General features: G+C 37.0%; 5 protein-coding genes across 6 annotated transcripts; 2 read left to right on the top strand and 3 right to left on the bottom strand.

The window, feature by feature from the left end:
* Positions 1–21: 21 nt before the first annotated feature.
* On the bottom strand, positions 22–8018 carry LOC105316770 (ligand of Numb protein X 2). Of its 2 annotated transcripts, none has more exons than XM_019993322.1 (11): positions 7233–8018; positions 3015–3115; positions 2832–2915; positions 2665–2776; positions 2435–2510; positions 2229–2376; positions 1813–2094; positions 986–1126; positions 695–897; positions 350–503; positions 22–300 (listed from the first exon to the last, which is right to left on the bottom strand). In XM_019993322.1, the coding sequence occupies exons 1-11, from the start codon at positions 7906–7908 to the stop codon at positions 175–177; spliced, it is 2103 nt and encodes a 700-aa protein (XP_019848881.1). In that variant the 5' UTR covers positions 7909–8018; the 3' UTR covers positions 22–174. The 2 variants fall into 2 exon arrangements, with proteins under 2 accessions (XP_019848881.1, XP_019848882.1); XM_019993323.1 differs by lacking the exon at positions 7233–8018 and adding an exon at positions 4869–5057.
* Positions 8019–9684: 1666 nt separating this feature from the next.
* LOC100632023 (splicing factor 3A subunit 2-like) lies at positions 9685–11672 on the top strand. Its single transcript, XM_003384219.3, has 9 exons — positions 9685–9909; positions 10548–10619; positions 10684–10730; positions 10787–10838; positions 10885–10942; positions 10990–11039; positions 11088–11228; positions 11303–11371; positions 11463–11672. Exons 1-9 carry the CDS (start codon positions 9784–9786, stop codon positions 11544–11546), a joined length of 699 nt encoding a protein of 232 aa, XP_003384267.1. The 5' UTR covers positions 9685–9783; the 3' UTR covers positions 11547–11672.
* A 71-nt stretch (positions 11673–11743) lies between these two features.
* On the bottom strand, positions 11744–13004 carry LOC100632148 (uncharacterized). The gene has a single exon (XM_003384220.3). The coding sequence runs from the start codon at positions 12926–12928 to the stop codon at positions 11744–11746; it is 1185 nt and encodes a 394-aa protein (XP_003384268.3). The 5' UTR covers positions 12929–13004.
* A 60-nt stretch (positions 13005–13064) lies between these two features.
* Positions 13065–19352, top strand: LOC100632275 (receptor-type guanylate cyclase gcy-22-like). Its single transcript, XM_019993326.1, has 17 exons — positions 13065–14036; positions 14220–14845; positions 15029–15184; positions 15242–15323; positions 15403–15489; positions 15639–15907; positions 15965–16011; positions 16125–16183; positions 16267–16378; positions 16464–16580; positions 16658–16751; positions 16853–16940; positions 17003–17063; positions 17390–17459; positions 17535–17669; positions 18743–18927; positions 19038–19352. The coding sequence occupies exons 1-17, from the start codon at positions 13162–13164 to the stop codon at positions 19143–19145; spliced, it is 3171 nt and encodes a 1056-aa protein (XP_019848885.1). The 5' UTR covers positions 13065–13161; the 3' UTR covers positions 19146–19352.
* A 96-nt stretch (positions 19353–19448) lies between these two features.
* On the bottom strand, positions 19449–24195 carry LOC100632399 (atrial natriuretic peptide receptor 1-like). The gene is made up of 17 exons (XM_003384222.2): positions 23258–24195; positions 22585–23168; positions 22299–22454; positions 22141–22207; positions 21985–22077; positions 21636–21904; positions 21529–21581; positions 21413–21474; positions 21254–21365; positions 21055–21174; positions 20899–20992; positions 20716–20803; positions 20430–20499; positions 20275–20344; positions 20076–20222; positions 19827–20002; positions 19449–19780 (listed from the first exon to the last, which is right to left on the bottom strand). Exons 1-17 carry the CDS (start codon positions 24169–24171, stop codon positions 19676–19678), a joined length of 3180 nt encoding a protein of 1059 aa, XP_003384270.1. The 5' UTR covers positions 24172–24195; the 3' UTR covers positions 19449–19675.
* Between the last annotated feature and the right edge of the window lie 224 nt (positions 24196–24419).

The following is a 24419-nucleotide window of genomic DNA, read 5'->3' on the forward strand; positions in this document are numbered from 1 at the left end:
GCGTACGTGCTTAAATAAAAATTAAACAGTTTCCTAAACATTATTTAAAGTTATACACAAGTTGTTAATCATTATTAGTTTTTAAACAGAGATAAGTGACACAAAAAGATCTCATGTTGATTATACAACACAAGACTCAGTAATAGTCAGTGAAAAGGGTCTCCTTTCCCCTTTTCAAGAGTCATTAGGTATTATGGTAAACGTAATGTCACCAGTGACCGCTTTAATCATATCAACAGCTTCAGCCTGCGTCTTTCCAGCGACCGATACACCATTCACCATTGTTATCTGATCCTGACACTAAATACAAGAAATATTATTTTAAAAATAATAATCAGTGATCACTTACTTTTAAACGACCGTCATTACTAGCTATGCTCTTTGAAGCTATCCTCTTGACGTATACGGGACAGTCCCCATGGGCGGAGCCAACTCCACCCACTACACTAAAACCAAGACTAGCACTAGATTCACGAGAGATGGTCAGACTAAACTCAAGTGGACTAGAAAAAAGAAAGAAAGTGGATATCAAAAAACCGGTGGGTATAGTAATGATGGCAGCTGCAACTGCCAAATTATTGGTAGCAATTATAGTGAGGGAATTGGCAGCAAAACAATCATTACAACAATGAAGAATGCACTTTAATACAAGAAGCTAGTTCTCAATTTTTAAAATACTCTCTCACTCTTTTACCTTTTCCTTTCTTTCATATAGAAATCTACAAAATCCCGCCAATCTGGGGTAAGGCCACCATTCTGCTGACAAGACCCGTCACCTTGAATCATCTCGAGTCTCACAAGACTACCAATCTTAATACTCTCGAGGATAAACAAAGCTTCGTTCAGTGACTTCTTTGCTAGTGACAAGTTATTAATGGAGACTATAATATCACCGGGCTAAGAGAAAAAGGAACAAAGTAGATTTAAGATAAGAACGCTAAAATGATAGAGAATATTGTACATGTACACATGTGTCATAGCATACCTGAACTTTATTAGCTATTTCAATGGCACAATCATTATTCAGGCCACCCACAAATATTGGCAGATCAATCCTGTCCCCGGTTAGTGTGTTAACTGCGTGATACCCTCCACCCAAAATCAGACCAAGTAACTCATCATTTGTCTGTATTGAAAGAAAATGAAAAATTAATAATTATTTTATTCATGTAAAGGTCTGGTCAGTATTTCCTGTGTAAATGTCAAAGGAGGTTTTTGCAGGTAAATGTAATTTTAAGCATATAAAATTGGTGGCCATAGCTTGAAAATTTTCAGTCAGAATCAGCTCCAACTTTCTACACAGCATAAGGACATCAATATGTATCAAAAAATGTAATAAAAATTGGGGGTGATTTCGGAGCCATTTTTTTGGAAAAAACCATGGGCTATAGCCTTGGGTACTTTTCAGAAAGTTGGAGTTTTTAAAAAATGGCCATAACTCAAAAAATTGAAGTCGGAATCGGCTCAAACTTTCTACACAGCATAAGGACATCAATATGTATCAAAAAATGTAATAAAAATTGGGGGTGATTTCGGAGCCATTTTTTGGAAAAAACCATGGGCTATAGCCTTGAGTACTTTTCAGAAATTTGGAGTTTTTAAAAAATGGCCATAACTCAAAAAATTGAAGTCGGAATCGGCTCAAACTTTCTACACAGCATAAGGACATCAATATGTATCAAAAAAGTAATAAAAAATAGGGGTGATTTTGGAGCCATTTTTTAGAAAAAAACCATAGGCTATAGCCTTGGGTATTTTTTAGAATTGACATATTTCATTAAATGCTAATAACTTGAAAAAATATTTAATTACCTTTTTAATAATGAAACACTTTCCTTCTCCCAAATGATAGCCAGTGGGCGTCATCACTCTCTCGTTCAATTTGCTCTGAACCAGCTCCGACCTAGTTTCTGTTGACTTCTGACACTCGTCAGAGGAGTTAGGAGAGGAGTTAACAACTTGAGCAGGATTGGCGGGCTGAGATGAATTAGCAGAAGAAGCAGATGAACAATTGGAAATGGAAACTGTCGCTGGATCATAAATCTCAGGATGATATCTATGACCAACTAATAACTGTAAAATACCATAAGATTCCTGAGGAAAGAGAGAGAGAGAGAGAGAATAATCTACAGCATAATTTTTAGCTTATAAGTTCCCCATTTTTAGGTCTCCCAAAATATACATGTATTTTTAAGACGTACTGCTTATCACGCATTAATACAACTCACAATCATTAAATTAGCTATTTTATCAAGACTGGCCAGGCGGACATCAGTGTAATTAACCTCCAGGATCCTGTCTCCAACACGAAGTGAGCCGTGATCATAAGCAGGTGAGCCAGGGACCAACTGGTACACGTATATACCAGGCTGAGACCTAGGGTAGAGGAGTATTAGTCATGTGACTTTATGTCATGTGATCATGAGGTATGTACTTGTAATTGTGTATCTGTATTCCCAGTGGCCTGCACTCATCCCTCACTAGGTGTATCTCCTCAATGTCAGCTGGATCTAAAAATAGACACAATGACATCATTTACTGTTTTATATTTAGAAGAAATAATTAAAATTAATGTTGTTAATTTTGTACGGAATTAAATTGTGACTATCATTAATAAATAATAAATAAATAATTAATATAAATAAATAATCATTTGATTATTACCGTATTCCTCATCATGTACTCTGACGATTGTAAATTTAATGAGAGGTTTCGTGGAAGAGAGAGCAATCCGAACCTGATCAAGAGTCTTGTGTCTAAAGAGAACATCATCAATCTGAGGGAGGGGGAGGAGAGAGAATAAACGTTAGATAAATGCGTTAATGTAATACCTCAATTATTTCATCTCCAGGTAGAATACGCCCATCCTTGTACACATTACCAGTTACATATATGTCATCAATAACAATTGAACCCTATAAACAACAACAACAATAATAATAATAATAATAATAATAATAATAACAACAAAACATGCGTATACATTTAAGCTAAACTAATAATTATCTACTTACACTCCTCCCACATTTCTTGATACCAATTCCAAGCTGATCAGTACCTTTAGGGATCTCAACCACAGTAGGGACTCCCTCTTTAATCTGACGCTTTTTATTATCTATTAAAAAATAATAACTTTTAATAACTATACTAAATAACTATTAATAAATGTACTTAACTTATAAAAGTTAGCCATTACTACAAGTATTATTAATAGATGATTTGGCAACAAGTAGCCACCTGTATTCAAATATTCCCTGCTCCTGGAATTAATTACATGTACTATCTATAATACCATATAAAGACACACCAGCTGCTCACATACATGTACGTACATGTACAATAAACTGTGAGAAACATGTCATTGTGTGTACAAGTGTAATAGGAGGAATACATACCATGTACATTCATTAGGAGAGAAAAGGAGAGGGTTATATACAGTGCATGTACATGTACACAATGTGGAAATACAAATAACAAATTGACAGCTGGTGGCTGGTCATGCAGCTGCTATAGTCCAGACCATAATATACAGACACCGTCTCACTCCAATCAAGAGGAAAAACAAACCAGTCAAACAGGTTAGAAGAACAGGTAAAGGTTCATGACATGACCCATAACGTATCTCGCTATAGCTAGACCACAAATTCAATTTAAGTGAGAACTTGTACCGGATTAGATTATGAAATAATCAAAATCTCATTATAGACTAACCCACAGAAGTGAAGGTGTACATGAACTGTCATTTTATTTATATAATTGCTCTTGATCCAATGAAAAGAAAACAAGTACAAATATTATTATTGTTTATCATTGTTGCTGTTATTGATGTTTTTGTTACACCAAAAATGACATTCCCTTCCTTCAAAATATCCTTTCAAACCACAGGAGCATTCAACTCTGTATATTTCAGTAAACTACCCTCTATTTCACATCAACTATTCAACTATGAACATTAAAATCCAGTAAATTCTTGTACATTCTAGTATACTTTGAGGCCAATAAAATACCTGTAAATTCTTAGCTAGAAACTTTTCCTTAAGATAATTGTTTAAACAATATTAATTATAAAACACATGAACATGTTCATGTGTTGATGTAAGGAGGAATGTTAATGGACAAGTGATAGGAGCAGTAACAAGGAAATTAAGAATTGCAATAGAGTCAAATTAATAATGGATAATAAGAGCGAAGAATATCAACAACTGGCCCTCTCTCCCTCTCTCTCTCGAATAAGATATGTATCTTGTTACTTTCTTTTAAGTGTAACTACGAGTAAACTCAAGTTAAACGTTCAAGACTATACTTGTTCGTTCAGTGTAACTTAAAACATAATATCAGTTATACTTATACATCATCTCTCTTTACCCAATGCCACACACAAGCAGGGAGAGAGAGAGAGAGAGAGAGAGAGAGAGAGAGAGAGAGAGGGAGGGAGGGATTAAAAATATTATAAATATTATGACATAAAACGTACATTCAAATCGTGGTTCAGGGCTGCCATGGCAGACGGGTCGCAGGCAGTCTGGCCTTAAAAACCAGAACTGGGGGTTAAAGTACTTTTATGGATCCAACTTTCCCCTCTCTGCCTGCCCTCCACACCACCACTGGCTTTTTAAAGGTATGGATGTTGATTTATAGGGAACATTTTCTGTGGGGCTAAAAGTTTATGCTGTAATGTATGTTGGCAGGAGACGTGCATTACATGTACCTTTATTTATTGTACAAGAGTTTGTGGGTAGCTAGAATTAGTGTATGTACAATGTGCCTTCATTACGCTTAACAGAAATTTGAGCACAGACTTTCTATGTCACAGTAAACACAGTAGGACGAGGGTGTATGTGAGGTACAAGCAGACATTTTAGGCTTACCGATAACACTGGGCTCCATTATGTAATTGTAGCTCTATCAGCTTGTGGCAGGTTGTTTGAGACAAGATTAGTACCATGTGCTTTAAATTTTATTCATCAACTGCTAATTAAGGTGGGGTCTGGTTTGGCACTTCATTAATTATATTGCCATTTACATTAAGTGGGCAGTCTAAAGGACTCAAGTCAAGTGCATGCATTTTAACTGTTAGAGATGTGTTATGCTCAATGAGAGAGAGAGAGAGAGAGAGAGAGAGAGGGGGGGGGGGAACAGGAGAAAAAGGGACAAGGAAAAGAATATTAATGTAATTAAACAAATGAGTGATTGGTTAGAATTTTCAAATTAAATGGTGATTGATCAGAACACAAATAAATAGTACACGCGCAATCATTAAGGATTAAAGAGGAGCAGCTGGTATTCACTGCATCATAGCAACAGGGCTAGGCACTGGAACTCAACACAGAAACCTCAAGGACACTAACTGACCAATCAGAAACCTGATAGGAGTCACACTGTCAAACAAACACACTCATATCTCATGTAAACACACACACACACACACACACACATCATAAAAATGGCCAATATATTAAATCCTGTCAAAATAATAATGACTAAGCTAATAATTCTTTCTCTACTACTCATCAATAATTCAATATAAAGAGCTGATGCAACACTACGCATACATATCTACATATCTCCTCCATGCTTAGTTTACTAATATACTATGGAGCAATGTAAAGAATGAGGGAGGACAGGATAATAAATACTTTCATTTTATAATAATAATAATAATAACAATAATATAACATTCATGTTACCTTAGATCACATTATGTAGACATCAAATCAACACACACATACATTATATTGGACAAGTATAGAAAGTTATAAAATAGTATTTGCAATTATGTCAGAGTAATTACCATGGTAACCCAAGAGCAGCTGTGATCATTAATCATGACTGATACATGATTGAATATCAATTTGTAAAGAGAGGAGAGAGAGAGGGAGGGAGACAGGGAGAGAGAGTGTCTTTTTGACAGCTTATAAAGAGAAGCACTTCCTTCCTGATGCATGCACTCAGTGAAATAAAAACAATGAAATAAAAAGGAGATTATCAAACGTCAGAGGAAAGTGGAAGTGGTCAGATGCCAAGATTACTGAGAAATAGAAACAAAGTTATGAATTAAGAGGAAACACAAGCTACAATCAAGAGCAGATATAATTCATATTTAATGAGATCCAGTACCATAAAAGCAGTCAAGATAAGCATAATCTATAAAATATAAAGGAAAGGGAGAGAATCGAGTGGTGGAGGAAAGGAGGAAAGAGAGACTGAATTTTTTTATCATTTTCATGTTTTGAATTTAGAAAAACTCTGCTATGTAGACACTAAAAGACATTAAAGTGATCCTTATTTTGAGCAAAGATTCTACAATAAACAAAGACAGGTAACAGTTGGTACATGGTACACAAACCAGTTGCAATATAAACCAGCTGTAATGATAATCAAACATTAATGAGGGGGAGGACAGAGATTGGTACAGTATTAATGGAGTATTCTCTCTCCCTCTCTCTCTCTCTCTCTCCCACTTGTTACAAGCTGTAAGCAATAAATTCCCTAACCTTCTTCAATTAGAATTCCCTTAACATAAGAAACAACATACCAAACAAGAAAGGTACCACGCATTAACACGAGAGAGAGGAAGAAAACACACTTAGACACAGTAACAACTGACAAGACAGCAAAGAGAAGAGGAGGTGAATCATTAAGATGGTGCTTATTCAAGTGCTAATCCACCAACCGAAAAGAAGTTGGGAAAGACATTCAGGGGCAGCTTAAAATAGGCGAGGAGGTGTCTCTAAAAGAACAAGCCCCAGGTGCGACTCCAATTAATAAGATAAGAGTGCTAAAGGAAAACATACTTGTTAGCCACCTGGATATTACTCCCGCCAACCAGCTAGCTAACCATGAAGCAGTTCACATACCAGCAAGTACCAATGGTATGCCACTATCATGTACACACGTAAATAATTTTGTAGCTTAGGGTAGACTTTTAGGCTAACTTAGATTAGCATGGAAGTCAAGCAAGCCTTAAAGGCAAAAATTAGGTAATGGGAGGCTATTATTATGATTTATGACAGCTGCTATTGAGTGACAATACCAAATAGAGAGTTGATACTGGAGTATTCAAGTAAGAAACACAATGAAGAAGATTGCATGCATTTAAAAATGATACGTAACATTATGACTACAATCAGGTTACATCAACAAGTACATGTACTTAGAAAAGAGAGAGGAGAGACCCATACATGTACATGTACAATGCAATCTTCCCCATACATGTACATGTACATACTTACATTTCATAATGCAATCTTCCCCGTACATACATGACCAGAGATGCTCCATCAGTTGGCAACGTGGTGATAAATGCAGACAGCCCCTCTCTCTCCTTGGGCAGGAGAGGTAGGTACCTGGACAGGTTCTTTTTAAGTGTGGCTCCAGCTCAGAGCGCATCATCACCAAATCACAATAAGCCGTATTAGGACAAATCACTTTCATTTTATCCAACAGCTTCCTAACCAAGAAACTAGTCTGCTGTATATCTCCGTCTATCCTTGAAATCGGATGATTCTCCACCGGGCAATATGGAGATGTCCGTATCCTCCCAAAGAGACATTTATAACAGAAGGTATGTCCGCAGACTGTTTCAACAGGTTCGATGAGAGGCTTGTGGCACATGGCACAAAGGAAATCCTCATCGACAACTTCAGCATAATCATAAACATGGTTTTTCGTTGGTGGATGACACTGACCGCAAGCATCACAGACTTGTAGTGGACTGGACTTTGCTGATGGGAAGTAAAATGTACGACTGTGAGGTATGGTAGCTCTCCCTGGCTTATAGCTAGGCCTCTCTTTCCTTTCTCCTTCTTCTTGAGGCCCAGGAATAGCTCCTCCAGTTTTGCTTGTTTTCGTTCCATCTATTGTACCGTGACTGTAAGACCAAGAACGGGCCAGCTTGTTAGCCGCCATTTCTATAACTTTATTCGGGGAGAGACTGAGGTATATAAAGTATATTCAGTGGTCACACAAAGAGAGAGCTGTTCTTTAGAGTTCTGTACTCCGTAGTCCGTACGGGAGTGCAAGAGGTCGTTTTATATGACACGAAGACCCCGGATATCCGCTATTAGATCTACTAGGAACAATCCACCATTAAATGCAGGCTTGAAACTTTCTTGTATACTTGGTAGTCTAGAAATCTTTCCAGTGGTGAGGAAAAGGACTTATGATGTAAAATACAAGGGCCATAACGACTTTTCCTCCAACAACAACGTCAACAATTACAAGTACACTTACTACACTATTAAAATTTAAAACCACTCCCGCTGGTTGCACCTGGTGGGACACGTGTTATCACTTGGTCCGGTTGGGGGTAGTCTAGCAGGCTGAGTCAGCAAATCTACGGCTCCACCATAGATATTATTCATGATACATCAGTGTATTTGTTTTAAAGGTATTTTTTATTTCTCGAGCATTTGAGTGATTGAGTCTCGAGCCTTTGAGCCTTTGCTCTAGTAACGTTATTGCTACATTCTTTGACAATGTCTTCAAGAGACCAATTCCGAGAGATCCTAACGAGCAAGGAAGGACAAAAGCTCATTCTTGATGAATTTGGCTACTATGACTTTACCACGCTACTCGTTAAGTTCGAAGCACTAGACAAGGAAGAAGCGGATCGGTTGAAATATGAACACAAATCCGACAGCAAGGAGCTAGTGCTAGCTGTTGTAAGAAGAATGGTTGAAAAGGATGAATTGGCAGCTTACAATGTCTTCAGCCAAATCGTACAATTCAAGAATACTCATGTCTGGCAGCTGCTGTTTCCATTCAGACCTCAACACTCCAAACTTCAAGTCACGAAAACAACTGCTGCTCAAACTGCTCCTCACGTATTATGGCTGTGTGGTAATGAAGAAATATTTGATCAAGTGAGGGAAATTGCTGGAGTACCTGGGGACAGAAATAATAAAAAAACTCCAAGTGGACACTTCATTTATGTTGAACTACATCCTCTTGTCGAAGGAGGGAATGACTTCCCTGTATGGGCGTTTTGTCCAGTAGATAACTCACTTGAGTCCCTAGCACTAAAACTAATGCAGTATTACAGCAAATCCAAATACTTCATATTCACTGGTACAGGCAAACCAGTCGGCCATCATCCAAGAGTACAAGAGACTGACATTTGCATTTCACGACCTAAAGAGTCCTCCCCATTGGGTTTTATTGAAGAACTCTGTCATATGAATGCTTTGTGGGGCCTTGATGTCCAGTCAAGTAAACCGTGGGGTTGTTCTAAAGTAGTTTTTGGTAGCGTTGGTAGTTCTGTTCCTGCTGGGTTTGATGTGATTAGTAGTCCATCGGTTGCTTTTACTGATGCTGGAGAGGCTTTGGTTAGAAGTGGTAAACTGATCCCTTATGCCTCCATATTATCTGTTAATAGTGTTGATGGATCATATTGTTCACAGTGTGGGCAGCTCAACATGGAGCATTGTGTGAAGTACTCACTACACGTCATCAAGTATCTCTGTAACAAGAGTGTACTCTATAATCAATAGACTACTGACATCCAGTGCACTAATCCCTCAATTTCAGCTGTTCTATTTAACATTTTATGTATTGTGAAATTATTGCTAAAATGATCATTATTTTAATGAAAAAAAAAATTCTAAGGTGGCTAGAGGAGGAAACAAATTAAAAGGCCAGTCTTTCCCACGTTTTTGCACGTGGGCAGATTGAATCACGTGATCTTCACTAATTTGTCCAGAGGTGTGGCTGCTCATGCTCTTTAAATTTTAATTAATTTCCCCAATATTTCTTCATCTTATTCTTTAGTAGCAATATACCAATATGGATTACCAGCATCGTGTTGGTTCAAAGACTGGTGGGGGAGGTGTTGCCTCATATTCAGAATCAAGCAAAGACAGGAAGGAGCGACTTAAGAAACTAGCAATGGAAACCATTGATATTACAAAGGTGATATTAATTAATCAACTAATAATTAATTTATTAATATTATTAATATTTTTATGATGCATAACAAATACTGACGGAATATAATAATATCGAATCACTGTGTTTTGTAATGTACAGGGGTTCGACCTGATTTTTGAGCAACTTAAAAATTCATAAAACATCTAAATTTGACCAGAATCAGTTCAAACTTTCTACACAGCATAAGAACATGTATATACATCAGAAAAAAATATAAAAATGGAGAACTCTCAAAACTTTTTTTTTCGGTGAAATTTGACCGAAGTCCCTGTACTATAGTACAGGGACTTTGGCCTGATTTTGGAGTAACTTTTAAAATTCATAAAAAATTCAATTTTGATCGGAATCAGTTCAAACTTTCTACACAACATAAGAACATGTATATGTATTAGAAAAAATTATAAAAATGGATGATTCTCTCCTTTTCAATTTTTGCAAAATTTGGCCCCAGACCATGTACTATAGTACAGGGAATTTTGCCCAATTTTTGAGCAACTTTAGAAATTCATTGCCGTAATATTTTTATTATTTTGTCAAATTTGTTATGCCAAAATCCTGGTCTTAATGTAAATTTTTTGAGGTTCGAATACTTTTAATTTGTCCGTCTTTTTTCTGACTAGGATCCATATTTCATGAAGAACCATCTTGGACAGTACGAATGTAAGCTGTGTCTTACTATTCATAACACTGAAGTGAGCCTTTACGTGTACCTCCATTCATCATCATCATCATCGCTGTTTTTATTATTGTTTTTAGGGAAGCTACCTCGCCCACACACAAGGGAAAAAGCATCAATCCAATCTGTATGAGATTTTAAAATTATAATTGTTTTATGCTCTCTTTCTCCCTTTTCCTCCAGGGCTCAAAGAGCTGCTAAAGAAGCTTCAGAAACACAAATGCTCCCAGCTCTAGTAAACGGATATCATTTATTTAGTCATTTATTTTATTTATTTTTAGGAGAAACCAAGAGTCGATATCAAGAAGTTTATTAAAATTGGTCGCCCTGGATACAAAGGTTAGTTAGTCGCATGATCATCATATGTGGCCTGTTTCTGTTTTCAGTCACTAAACAAAGAGATACTGCAACTGGCCAGCACAGCCTGTTCTTTCAGGTATTTTGATTCTCAAAATACAAAAAAATTATATATTTTTCCTTGAAGGTTGATTACCCTGAGATAGTAGATGGTCTTCGCCCGAGACACAGATTCATGTCAGCCTACGAGCAGAGAATGGAGGCACCTGACAAGGCTTGGCAGTTTCTTCTATTTGCAGCTGAACCTTACGAGACCATCGCCTTCAAGGTACTCATTTATATTGTTTGGATACATTATTTTCTTGTTAATTTTATTTCGTTTGTTTTTTCGTTTGTTGATAGATTCCAAGTCGTGAGATCGACAAGTCAGAAGGCAAATTGTGGACCCAATGGAACAACGAGACAAAACAAGTAAGAGGGAGAGAGAGAGAGGGAGAGGGTAAAGGAGAAGTATTGCATTAAATAGAAGAATGTGACATAGCTAAAATTCTTTTTTTTTCAGTTTTTTCTACAATTTCATTTCAAATCTGATTACTCTCAAGTTCCAGCTGCTCCACTCCCTCCTAAAGACATGCCCCCAAGATAACATTCACATTATGTACTCCCTCCCTCCCCCCCCCTCTCTCTTTCACTAATAATACTGTAAGTAATGTATCTCCATGTACTGGGAATTAAAATTATGTTTTTCTGATAATAAATTTTCTAAAAATAAGACTAGTAGAAATAAAAATATATATAATTATTGATAAAAACAGATTTGTGATGCTAAAAAGTGTCTATTTTTTATTTTGAATTGCCATTTTTAATAAACTCCAGCCTTCCTTGCACCCATGTCTCCTCTTTCCTCATCTTGTGTCTCTTGAAAAACTCCCTCAGTCTCTCGTAGCGGCTTACCACATCAAACCCACAGAGAGTCTCTACCTTATGAAGGTCAACTGGACACAGGAACATTGGCTGACGAAAGTCCTCTTCTAAATGTCCCGATCCGTTCATAAGGCATTCGTACCATATGCAGTGGTCAAGTCCAAGAAGATGACCTATCTCATGTACTAGTAATTTACAGGACCTTTCTAGTATCACGCTCTTTCCTTCCCCCTCCTCGGTTTTTTCCTCATCGTCGTTGTCATGGTAAATTATCTCGTACCAGTTCTCAGGCGAAAACGAGATGGAGGGGTTGTATCGAGAGAAGCTGAATATGCCCACTCTGTGATTACCGGCAGCCATCCCGGCCACAAAAAGGTCACTAGGGTCACTGAAAAGGTCGTGCATTGTCAGCGCAATGAGAAAGAGGGCGTCGGCCGGTAGGTGTGGCTTGAGAGAAGATAGAATGGACGATATGTCTAACTGTAGGTGTCTGGTTCTTGAATTGTACCGATGCTGAAGGGTGTGTCGTATTGTTCTGGAGCTCCGCCTCTTCTTTGTTTCACCACTAGCACTCATAGCTGTTGGACTAATTACAATTTTATAATCGTCTCCGTCTTTTTGAAGCTCCACCCCTTTCATTTCACTGACTGGTAAATCATAGAAAATCTCAACGTATTTTACCAGCTCCTGGAACGATGGATAGAGCCTCTCCCCTTTATCAAAGTCTCCCAGCTGCAATAAGTATATCTTCCCGTCAGGATACTTCTCTTTAATGTTGAATCCTTTGGAGTGAAACCTCTGCTCTCTTCCTATCTTCCATTTCCTTGAGCTCATCCAGGGACAGTCCTGGATAAACCCAGCATAATCCTGTCCCTCTTCATTGTATTGGGCGAGCCAGTCATCCTGACAAAGGGGTTGCCTCATAGCTCCAAAATGGCCTCCAGATGGCTGAAGGTGAGTGGGGAGAACAGGAGGAGTAGAGCTCTTTCTCTTGTTCATTATGGCCTCCTCTGATTGCTTGACTGTTGGTGGCTTAAATCCTCTTGCATAAGGGACCGAGGCTATCTCCTCCTTTCTTCTTTTAGCACTTTTGGTCTTGGGCATAATCTATTCTGCTGCTTTGTTTTGCTTGCAGGTTTAATAGGGGCGTGACTGGTATTTGAGTCACACCTACCCAATTACAAGACATCGACAGGGTAAGAAGATGGTGCAGTTTCCTTTCGGTCATGCGGGCCAGAGTCTGGCAAGACTCATGAGCGCCTGACTAAGCTCTCTCTATAAAAGGTGCTGCAATAAGTGGCAAAACTCAAAGAAAATCTCGAGAAAGAAAAGAAAACATGATCTTTACTCTTCTCAACCTGCTGCTCTTTTTCTCAGCTTGCAAGGCGGCCTGCACTATTCCATGCTATCTCACGTGTCCTGGGGTCAACGAGACAGGCTCTAAGCTCCAGGTCAGGATCGGAGTCATCTTGGATTTCCCTAGCAATGCGAACGAAACAAAACTGCTGCAAAGTGCCGGTCTCAATCCGGAGGACTTGCTACCCGGAGATATGCTGTTACCTTATTCTCCTCTCGCACTCATAACGTACGAAACTGCAAAGAGATTGAACCTCAACTCGACCGTATTGCCAGAGCACTATATTTGTCTCTACTACACCTTCGTCCCGCAAGGTTTCAGGAACATTGCACTTGGCCCCACGAGGACTTACTCTCACCAAGGAGTTTACCTAATGATCAATGCAGTGAAGCAGCCAGTAGTCCATGCGTCTTTATCTCACCTCATTGAGTACCTCCGTCCGTTACTCTCCGTCAAGCACCACTGGACGATTGATGCTTGTCCTGGTAATGAACATGCATGGTATGTTGAGCTTTTAATCGGACGTGAATCCAAGGAACCAGTCCTCTGCTATGACAATGTCAACGTTAACTTAGGCCTCAGCACTACACTTTACAATCTCTATAAAGCGACTTATATGTTTGTGAAGAAGTTCAATTGGAAGAGGATTGGGATACTTACCACATGCACTGAATGCGTAGAGGCTTGGCCTGGGAATGAGTACGCTGTCATTAGTTATTATGATCCGTCTGACTTTATCTCCTCATTCACTCCTTTTAAAGGCCGTGAGATTCACATTTACATTTTCTTGGGAAATACAAAAAGTTACTTGGACATGCTCCTTGAATTTAACTTGAGGAGGAAGTCTGATTTCAGGTAACCTAATCTCTTTGCTGTGTAACCATTGTACTTTGTTGTTGTTATAAGATTGGCTTAAATTTTGTTTCTAATTCTGTTTGCTCTGTGTCAAAGCCTTAAGGACTAACAGTCATTTACCCATACTTTATTTGGAAAGGAAGCACTAAGGCACAATCTTGTTATTATTATTATTATTTTTAGGCTATTCACTTGGATCCTGCCATTCAATTGTCCTTCATTTAGTAAAGTCTTCGATAAGATTTCTCGCAAGTACTTCAACTCACATCAAATCCAACGCATCGAATTTGAGCTACGTGGCTCGTTTGTCATTCATCCTGTTCAAAGATTCAAGCAAGATAAAAACGGGAGAGTGATTTCAATGTACGAAGGTGGCAAGGGTCTCAACAGTGCCGGGTTTATCATAGACGCTCTCCAACTTGACATATTCACAGCTGACGAGTTTTTGAAAACAAAAGCTGCAAGACTTGGGGCGAACTTGTCCGAAGTTTCCATAGCTTCAGCAGATAAACTGAATGTCATTGCAACAATGCTAAATACTACTTTTGTCGGTGAAACAGGTAGAGTGATGTTTAACAATGCCTGCAATAGACTTACCAACATATTCAAAGTAATTAATATGGCCCCTTCGACCCAGAGTGGTGTTATCATCGATAAAAAAGTTGGTGGATTTATTTTCCAAGATCCAGAGAATAGCAGGATACTGTTTTATCATAATAATGAGACTTTGTCTCCAGTGAATGGACTAATCTTTAAGGATGGAACAACTAGTGTACCACTTGATTATCATCAAAGAAAATACAGGAGATGTAAGAACAATTCTATGCAGCATAAATGTGTATAATATATAGCAAGTGTCTTAAATTGTATATACACTTAGATTGAGAGTCAGCCATTAAGTTTTATTGATATAATTCCAACAGAAATGTCAACCTACAAGTATATGATAGCATTATACCAATATAATTTGCACATAATTTTTTTTATATTAGCTACAAGTTTAACGGGAGCAATAGTATTCAACTCTTCATTTCTGTACATTCTCATTGCAGTCTGTTATTTTGTGTATGTAAGACATCAGGACAAACTAGCTCACATATACAGCGAGGCTTGGCTTTATCAGCAAAAAGATGTCAAACTTACTACTGGTTTGTTGTGTTCAATTTGTACGATCTGAAATTATTTATTTCTTGCATATTTTATAGGAACATTTGCTGATTCTACACTTTCGTCTCTTCTTCAGATCTTGCAGCCGAATCTTCAAGAGGACAGCAACATTGGAGAAATGTTTGTCAATGCATTAATACAGCTGTGTTATTTCACAGCTGGAAAAGGACATGTACTTATCCTTTCTCTTCATTTCTAGTAATGGAAAGATTGTCAAAGTTCACAAGATGAAAATGAATATTTCTACATTGGATCTTAACCTCAGGAAGACAATGTTACAGATTTTGTAAGTCACTTTTAGACAAAATAACTTTAAATGGAGATGTTGTGAACTTTTTTCACTTTGGAAAGGGAAAATTACCGCCATTAGAATAAGTTTTCAGCACAATTAGCTAGTTGGGCTTGCTAATTTTTTTATCCTTTTCTGTCATGTAGGAATTTTGACCACGAAAACATCTGCCCCTTTATCGGGTGCATTCTACAGGGACCAACCATAGTTGGGATGATGCACGAGTATTGTAGTCACGGGAGTCTTTATGAGGTCCTTCGGAATCCTAACATTGTTTTTGACAAGCAGTTCCGTGTTCTATTTGCGACAGACATCATAAAAGGACTCACTTATCTTCATTCTCATAAGCTGACCCATGGAAGGCTCTCATCTGTGACCTGTGTCATTGGAAACCTTTGGAAACTCAAACTGACCGGTACTGATTCCATCCACGTGTGGGTGGGTGTGTGCATTTTTTATTTAATTTTTACAGATTACGGACCTGATGCACTCCATTCAATGAGAACTGGCAGTCAAGGAGTAAGATGAAATTAAAATTAATTGTCAATTTTGAAGTCTTGGCTAACTTGTACCTCTTTTGTTTTAAAAAACCTTTACTTGTCACTATTTGTTGTCATGCATATTCACTGTAGAAAAAGTCTTCAACACAGTACAGCTATTGCAGTCAAGATGTATCCGACGACATATACAAGTACAGATCCACATGATTTGCAGTTTTATGATCTCTCTATCTTTCTTTCTCTCTCTTCCTTTCTCTCTCTCTCTCTTTTGTAGCTTTGGTCTTGTTTTAAAGGAGATGTCAAGCAGGCAGTACATTATTAAAGATAAAGTGGCAACTATTGATGAGCTAGAGTATGACATTGAAGTTCCTTTTGAGATTAAGAAAGTAATTACTAACGCAGCTTATGTCTGGAGTATTACTATTATTATTATTATTATTATTATTATTATTATTATTATTATTATTATAGCTCATTGAGAGTTGCATTTCAAATAATTTGCTTCAGCGTCCAACGACCGAAAGGATCAAGACTTGTCTAAAACGCTCAGTTGCCAAGTGTGGGCTTTCACAAGATGTGACCGGAGTTGTGAGTCATAATCAAGGATTATACACAAAATATTCTCTTCCTTCCTTTCTCTCTCTCTCCTGTTTTCTTTCTTCCAGGCTGAAGTGAACCTTCGTAATCTCGAGAACAATATTGAAGTTCTCAAAATGAACGTTTCGATACAAAAACAGGATAATGACCTCATATTAGAAAGTATGACATTATCATTTTTAACCGCCCACACAATTTTATTATAATTAATAAATAATTATTAATAATTAGTATACTGTATATTTGCTGTATTTCTTATATAGAGTGTATGCCTAGTGAAGTTGTCAAGTCGATCAGAGATAAATCTATCAAACCTCTTGAGAATTATGATGATGTTATAATCGTGTGCGTGTAAGTTATTCTCATTCTTTGTGACATTATTCACCTTTTGCTGTTCTCCTTATTTCATGTAGCACTTTGGTTGATATTGACAAGGACTACAGTGTCTCTGAAATACCAGCCATCATTGAAAAGGTAACTCATCAGTATTGTAGGATTTAATGTTTGCTTTTGTACTGTACGACACAGCACAGAGTATTTTGACAAAAATGGCTCAAAAATTCTCTATTTTTATAATTTTTTGATACACATACATGTACTTATGTTGTATACCAAGTTTGAGCTGATTCCAATAAAATTTTGAATTTTTATAAATTTTTAAAGTTGCTCCAAAATTTGGGCCAAAGACCCTGTACTACAGTACAGGGACTTTACATTTTCTGTTGCACAATATTTATGTATTGTTATGAATAAGTAATTTCATGTACATTACGTGTCATGTATTTTCATTTCTCAAATAGGCTGATAAGGTCCTTCATGGTGCTGCTAGTACTGCTGGACTGATTCGGATACAAGCTACTGGCACTTCATGTAAGCTTTTATATTCACTATCACTATTATTATTATTATTATTTATTTATTTATTTTATTTATTTATTTTTAAAGGGATATATGCATCTGGTGTTTATAAACCTGAATGTGAAGTCACTGTTGTTGAGTCTCTCAAGGCAGTTAGTCTAATAAAGTCATCTCTTGAAGACTCTCAGCATAAAATTTATCCAAAATTTGCCATACACCAGGGTCAGTTAATTATTACGTTTTCTGATACATATTGATGTCCTTATGCTGTGTAGAAAGTTTGAGCTGATTCCGACTTCAATTTTTTGAGTTACGGCCATTTTAAGAAACTCCAAATTTCTGAAAAGTACCCAAGGCTATAGCCCATGGTTTTTTTCCAAATAATGGTTCCAAAATGACCCTCAATTTTTATTACATTTTCTAATACATATTGATGCTCTTATGCTGTGTAGAAAGTTTGAGCTGATTTCGACTTCAATTTTTCGAGTTATGGCCATTTTAAGAAAACGCCAAAAATCTGAAGAATACCCAAGGCTATAGCCCATGGTTTTTCCAAAAAAATGGCTCCAAAATGACCTCAAATTTTTATTACATTTTCTGATACATATTGATGTACTTATGCTGTGTAGAAAGTTTGAGCTGATTTTGACTTCAATTTTTAGAGTTATAGCCATTTTAAAAAAACGCCAAAAATCTGAAAAATACCCAAGGCTATAGCCCATGGTTTTTCCAAAAAAATGGCTCCAAAATGACCTCAAATTTTTATTACATTTTCTGATACATATTGATGTACTTATGCTGTGTAGAAAGTTTGAGCTGATTTTGACTTTAATTTTTTGAGTTATGGCCATTTTAAGAAAACGCCAAAAATCTGAAAAATACCCAAGGCTATAGCCCCTGGTTTTTCCAAAAAATGGCTCCGAAATCACCCCCAATTTTTATTACATTTTCTGATACATATTGATGTCCTTATGCTATGTAGAAAGTTTGAGCTGATTTTGACTTTAATTTTTTGAGTTATGGCCATTTTAAGAAAACGCCAAAAATCTGAAAAATACCTAAGGCTATAGCCCATGGTTTTTCCAAAAAATGGCTCCGAAATCACCCCCAATTTTTATTACATTTTCTGATACATATTGATGTCCTTATGCTATGTAGAAAGTTTGAGCTGATTTCGACTTCAATTTTTCAAGTTATGGCCACTTTAAGGCCAATATATCTGAAAATACCCAAGACTATATATAGTCCATAGCTGTGACTCTGAAATTACCTCCAAATTTTTTTTTTTTTAATAGATTCTGTGACATGTGGTGTTGTTAATCAATCTGCTCCATTTCATGTTCTCCTCGGGAAAGCCTCAGCCTCTGCTCTCAGCATTCTTCATCATTGTCCTGATAATGGAATCATTGTCAGTGAACCTGTTAAACTTTGCCTCTCTAAGAACTATCAACTTGAATACATTGACGCCATCATGGAAGAGGTTTCTTTCTCTCTCCCTCCTCCTCCTTTTTATTTCCTTCCTTCCTCCTCTCTCTCTCTCTCTCTCTTTTTGTTTTTAAAGTACTTCATCATTATTTCATTCATCTATAGGACGGCAATTCTTTGCCATATTACAGTTACTCTGCACCATTTGCTGATCTTTCCACCAGCAAGGTCTCCTTGACATTGTCCACTGGCTCCAAGTCACAATGTGAATAATCCTCAGTTCTTCATCAGTTCTCCTACTGTTCAATTCAATATTTTCCTTCCATTCTACTGTACACACAACTTTATTTCATTGCAGTGATCATTGTTAATTTTGTTGTAGATAGTTGTTGTAGAGTACAAAGTGACAGTCACTTTGCTATAGAGACTTACTGTGATTCCTTTTTTCCTTTTTTTTTAAAAAAAATTATAAAACTGTTACTGCTGTTTAATTTCTAAGATTGCAAGTCCAGAAGCTTTTCATGAAGATGCCTCATTTTTTTGAATTGGTTGCCATGGGTACTGCACTGTCATTGGTCACCTGAAAGGTGCAATTGATACACCTGCTATTAATCACTAATAATTATTAATGAAATTTAATTTATTAACAAAAAGGAGAGAGAAAAAAACTAAAACACATTGACATTATTATTGATTGTTCAACAAAAAAAATGCCTAAACCAAAATGTCCTAAAACTAAACTAGCAGCACTACAATATTTAAATAGTTTCAGAGATGAAGTGCTTCACACACAATCGTTGCAATCATATTTTATCAAGAGGGTTTGCAACCGAATCAAATTTTTCCTGATCCTCGCTCATAGCAACACAATCTTCAGCAGTCACAATGTAAGCTACAACATCTTCATTCTATAAAGAAAGAATACAATCAAAAATCGTGCAGCAATTATAAAACCTTTTTATCAAACTTCTTTAATCCCATTCGATTAGGGAGGTCATTCTTAGCCCTCTCGCTGATGAGGACTGCATTAACTGGGCACTGAATCATGAGTTGTGTGGCATCATCAATAGGAGCACCCACTGCAGCATGAAATGGAATGGTCTCATTCACTACGCCACAGATCAAATCACCTGAAGAAAGGAATGAATCAGAGTATGAGCAAAGATACAGCTGTTGAAAGTAGAGCTAGCATATTCTAAATACCTAAATGGATTGACATTCGAACTGATAACTTTTGAGTTGATTGCCTCTCCTTAAACAAGAGAAGGAGTTTCACAGCACAATTAAAAACTTCTTGAACTCCTGGCTTATCAGCAGTCTCCTCCTCATATTGGTAGCTAATGTAAGTCCCTGTGTATATGGAGCAGCAATGGACACTACTACTGGTGGACCCCATACTTACAAGTTGATCCAAAGCTCTGGATTCGGTGCATGTTGAAAGAGGTAGCAATTCCATCCAAAAGCCTATCAACCTGCCCATAGAACAAGAAATAACAGGAAAATAATTAATAATAGCAAAATAATGGACTGTGTGCTATAACTAAATGATATACTTACAATAACAATGATTTTAGAAACTTGTTCCTTAGTGTAGGTACTCAGTATGCCATCAATATCACACAGACCACTGTCAAAATAATAATAATAATAATAATAATAATAATAATAATAATAATAATAACAATAATAATAACAATAATAATAATAATAATAATAATAATAATAACAATAATAATAATAATAATAATAATAATAACAATAATAACAATAATAATAACAATAATAATAATAATAATAACAATAATAATAATAATAATAATAATAATAATAATAATGAGCTTACAAGCAGAGTATGACAGTGTTAGGAGCGAGCTTCATTTTTAAAGGAATTTTATTCTGTATTGCGTTTATTGCTGGTTTAGGAATATGATCTATTTAATAATAATAATAATAATAACAGAATCATGCAACACATAGCAATAGGTGCATTATTATGAATTAATAAATGGACAAATGCTATGCTTACTAGCCAGTATGTCTCCATTTGCATTCTTCTCATCTTGAATTGACGTGTTTAGCTCCAAAATGTGTCTCTCGAGATTCTTGGAATACATTTCAGCCTAAAAAGGAAAGTAGACAAAAAAGGCAAGTGTTTTTGGCGGGATTTATTTGCTTCTCATACAGCTGCAGTGTCGTTCTTAAAATGGAAAGTGTAAAATGACAGACAATCTTTCAAGTATCCTTTAATGAAGCTTGCTGATGGCCTGGCACTCTTCTTCATTTGGTGACATTTCTCAATCAACTAACAAAGAGAGAGAGAGAGAGAGAGAGAGAGAGAGAGATCAAAAGGAAAGTTGTGAGAGAATGATTAAGGATCTTACTTCAACATATCTGTCTCCTACATCTTCATCATAATGGATCTTTCCAAAATTGATGCTACCGAATTTGAGTAGAGTTTCGCGACAACAAAGCTCAGTCAAAATGACACCAAAACTGAAACAAATAGCTTATACCATCAATTGATTCCTTTTAATGCATACTTGTATATATCCGAGACAGTATCTTGATCTGGCAAATAGTATATCTTCTTGGCAGCTGTTTTCTGTACAAAGAGAACACCATCAAAGTAACGAGATCACATCATATTCGTTCATACCAATTTAGAGAGTCTCTTCACTTTGGTATAATGAATATCAATGGGTTCATAATCTACATAACAGCACATGAGTCTATACTGTCCTCTCTCTCCTGGCCATATCTAACCTGTTAGCTTCAAGTTCCAGTGTTGATCAATGACACAGTTGTTACTAGTGAGTCTACCATGTATTGCCTTCCTACCATGGAGGTACGCCAGGCCCTCAGAGCAGTCAATGGCAAAGGACTGCCTGAAGGACTTATTGAAACCAATGTGAGGATTAGTGAGTAGGTCGTAGAGGGAACCACGTGTACAGTACTCGTACATCAAACCTGTTATTAGAGAACCTTGCAATATACCTCCGACAAAAGGGCATATGTTATCATGCTTGAAATCACTAAAAAAGAGAGAGAATATCTTTTACCTATTGCCTCCATGCATTAACACGTGTCATTAATTCTGTACTCTCTCTCTTACAGAATTGTGAGTATCTTTTGTCTCATTTTAACGTTCAGTTGTGACATGTTAAGTTTTGCCTTGTGTATGTACACAGCATTGCCAGCATTGTTACTGTATAAAAGAGAGAGAGAGATATTACATGGAAATGGTACATCAAAATTAAAGTATTCTCACATTTGTCCAATAGTTTGATCCCCATTGTAAGTGAGCCAACTTAACATGATGTTAACACCAGATTGATCTGTAATAAAAATAAAGAGTTTTTTTCTCTCTCTCTCCCTTCTCTCTCTCTCCCTTCTCTCTCTCTCCCCACCCCCCCTCTCTCTCTTTACCAATGGAATAGCTTATATCATTGTCATGATAGATCCAGCTCTCATTGTATACATTAGCTCTTTTGTCCACTTTATTCACGTAAATAATATACAAGAGACTCATAATTAGATACAGGACTAATTCCAGTATCAAGCAACCAACAATCACACGATTATCTAATAGATGAGAGAAATGGTTTAATTGCTTCGTTATTTAACTGATTCCTCTCTCTCTCTCTCTTGACAAAAATGAAATATTCAAGTAAAATAACAAAAAAAGACACAGTATTAAAAGCAGTGTGCTTACTTCTAGTGTAAAACTTGCTGATAGAATCAGAAGGTATAGCCGTTAAACCGTTATGAAAGACGATGGTGCTGACATCAGATTTCAAACCAGTGGAGCTATCAATGAACTCAATCAATGGCTCATTCTGACAAATAACCACAAAACCTTTCCTTTCTTTCCTATACGGCAAAGTTGCATTGCTTTGAGGAACAAAGTTAGTTATTACAAAAGTATTTGCGACTCGGTTGCAGTATCTATCAAACGTAAGTATACCAGTAATCCCATTTAGTGTAGTGTTGAACAGGTGACGAGTAATGACGTCATAATCATCTCTCTCAAGTATAACGTCGGTTATATTAACACCTGAATTAGCTGCTTTCTCTTCAAGGCAACTCATTGCAGCAAGTGAATGAACAGTAATGGCATCAGTAATGACACCACTTCGAATGAGTCCGGTACTACAGTTGTCGAATGGTTGAATCGCTATAGCTCCAACTAGCATGTGATACACCTTGGCTTTATCTTCAGGACTAAAGCTATGCTGCTTGAACACTTCTGACTCTGTGATGTTTGGATGGAAAGTGAGTACAATCCACACAAAGGTCCTGTACCAAAATAAAATTAACAATAAAAAGGATTTTCCTAACTAATTGATACACACAATTGTAAAATGCCATATTAAATTAGTGTATACCTCAAACTTCCTGAAAACCCATTGTCATAAGCTTCTACCAGTAGCCTGAAGAAATCAACCATTGGACCCAAAAAGATGTATATGTTAATCTCATGCTCTTCGAACCCAGACATCTTGAACATTTCAATGAAACGCATCGGGACATAGTGTCCTAACTGTACCTCATCACTAGTTGTGAAGAATCTCAAGAAGCAATCGCAAGTTGTGATTAAACCGAATTTCTTCCAACCCATCCTCTGCACAAACGAATAACCAGCACTGTAGAGGCTTAAATGTGGAGCTGCCATACTCAATTGAGTGTCCCTTACTTCACTAGTGCAGCTGCTGTCATACTTTAACTGGACGCCAAGAAATGCCTTGAGTAGCGTACTTAAACTGGCATCAGGACATATGTTGGTTGATAACGAATGACCAATAGTGATTAAAGGAGAATAGTGGACCATCAGTTCTGCATGAGACAAGTGCTGCTTCATGTCATAGAGGGCATTGACGACTTGTCTCACTCGACTATGAACAAAGATATAGTTTGAGCCGAGTCTGATGTCAAGGAAATCGACTGGAGTGAAAGTGAAATAAAGACACAGATGATGGTAAGGAAGTATAGCAGGGTTAGCATTGATTTTGACAGCTTGTTTGTATGCAGAGACTGCAAGTGGAGAATAAGGAATGAGGAGTTTTCCTGGTAGGACATCGCCTGGCTCTAGACCTGCTTCTTCGTAAACTTGAGTCTCGTTGGGCAACAAAGGAAAATCAAACATGACTCCAATGCGAACCTGAGGCTTTGCATCTGCATCAGTGTCATTGATACCAGGGCATGTCAAGTAGCTTGGGATACGATAGGTTCGTGCTTGAACAGCAGCGATAAAGAAAGCAGCAAAGAAAAGAGAGAAAGGGAGAGATTTACTGTCAGCCATTTCAAATGACGTTGGATACTGAACTAACTCAAAGCAAAAACAATGAATATAAAGGTTAGCAAGCACTCCATTCATGGTAGGGGCTAAGACTTATATGGAAAGTGATGCAGCTTAAGGTAGCGGCGCTACAGTGAGGGCTACTAGGCACCAATTTCGACTATTTTGCTGATTAGACACTTCCTTGTACATAATTTAGGCTGGGTTTACACATCAACACAAAAGGCATTTAAACTATGAAACCAATGGAT

The sequence above is a fragment of the Amphimedon queenslandica genome, unplaced genomic scaffold (genome assembly GCF_000090795.2).
Source record: "Amphimedon queenslandica unplaced genomic scaffold, v1.1 AMPQUscaffold_13499, whole genome shotgun sequence".
NCBI lineage: Eukaryota > Metazoa > Porifera > Demospongiae > Haplosclerida > Niphatidae > Amphimedon > Amphimedon queenslandica.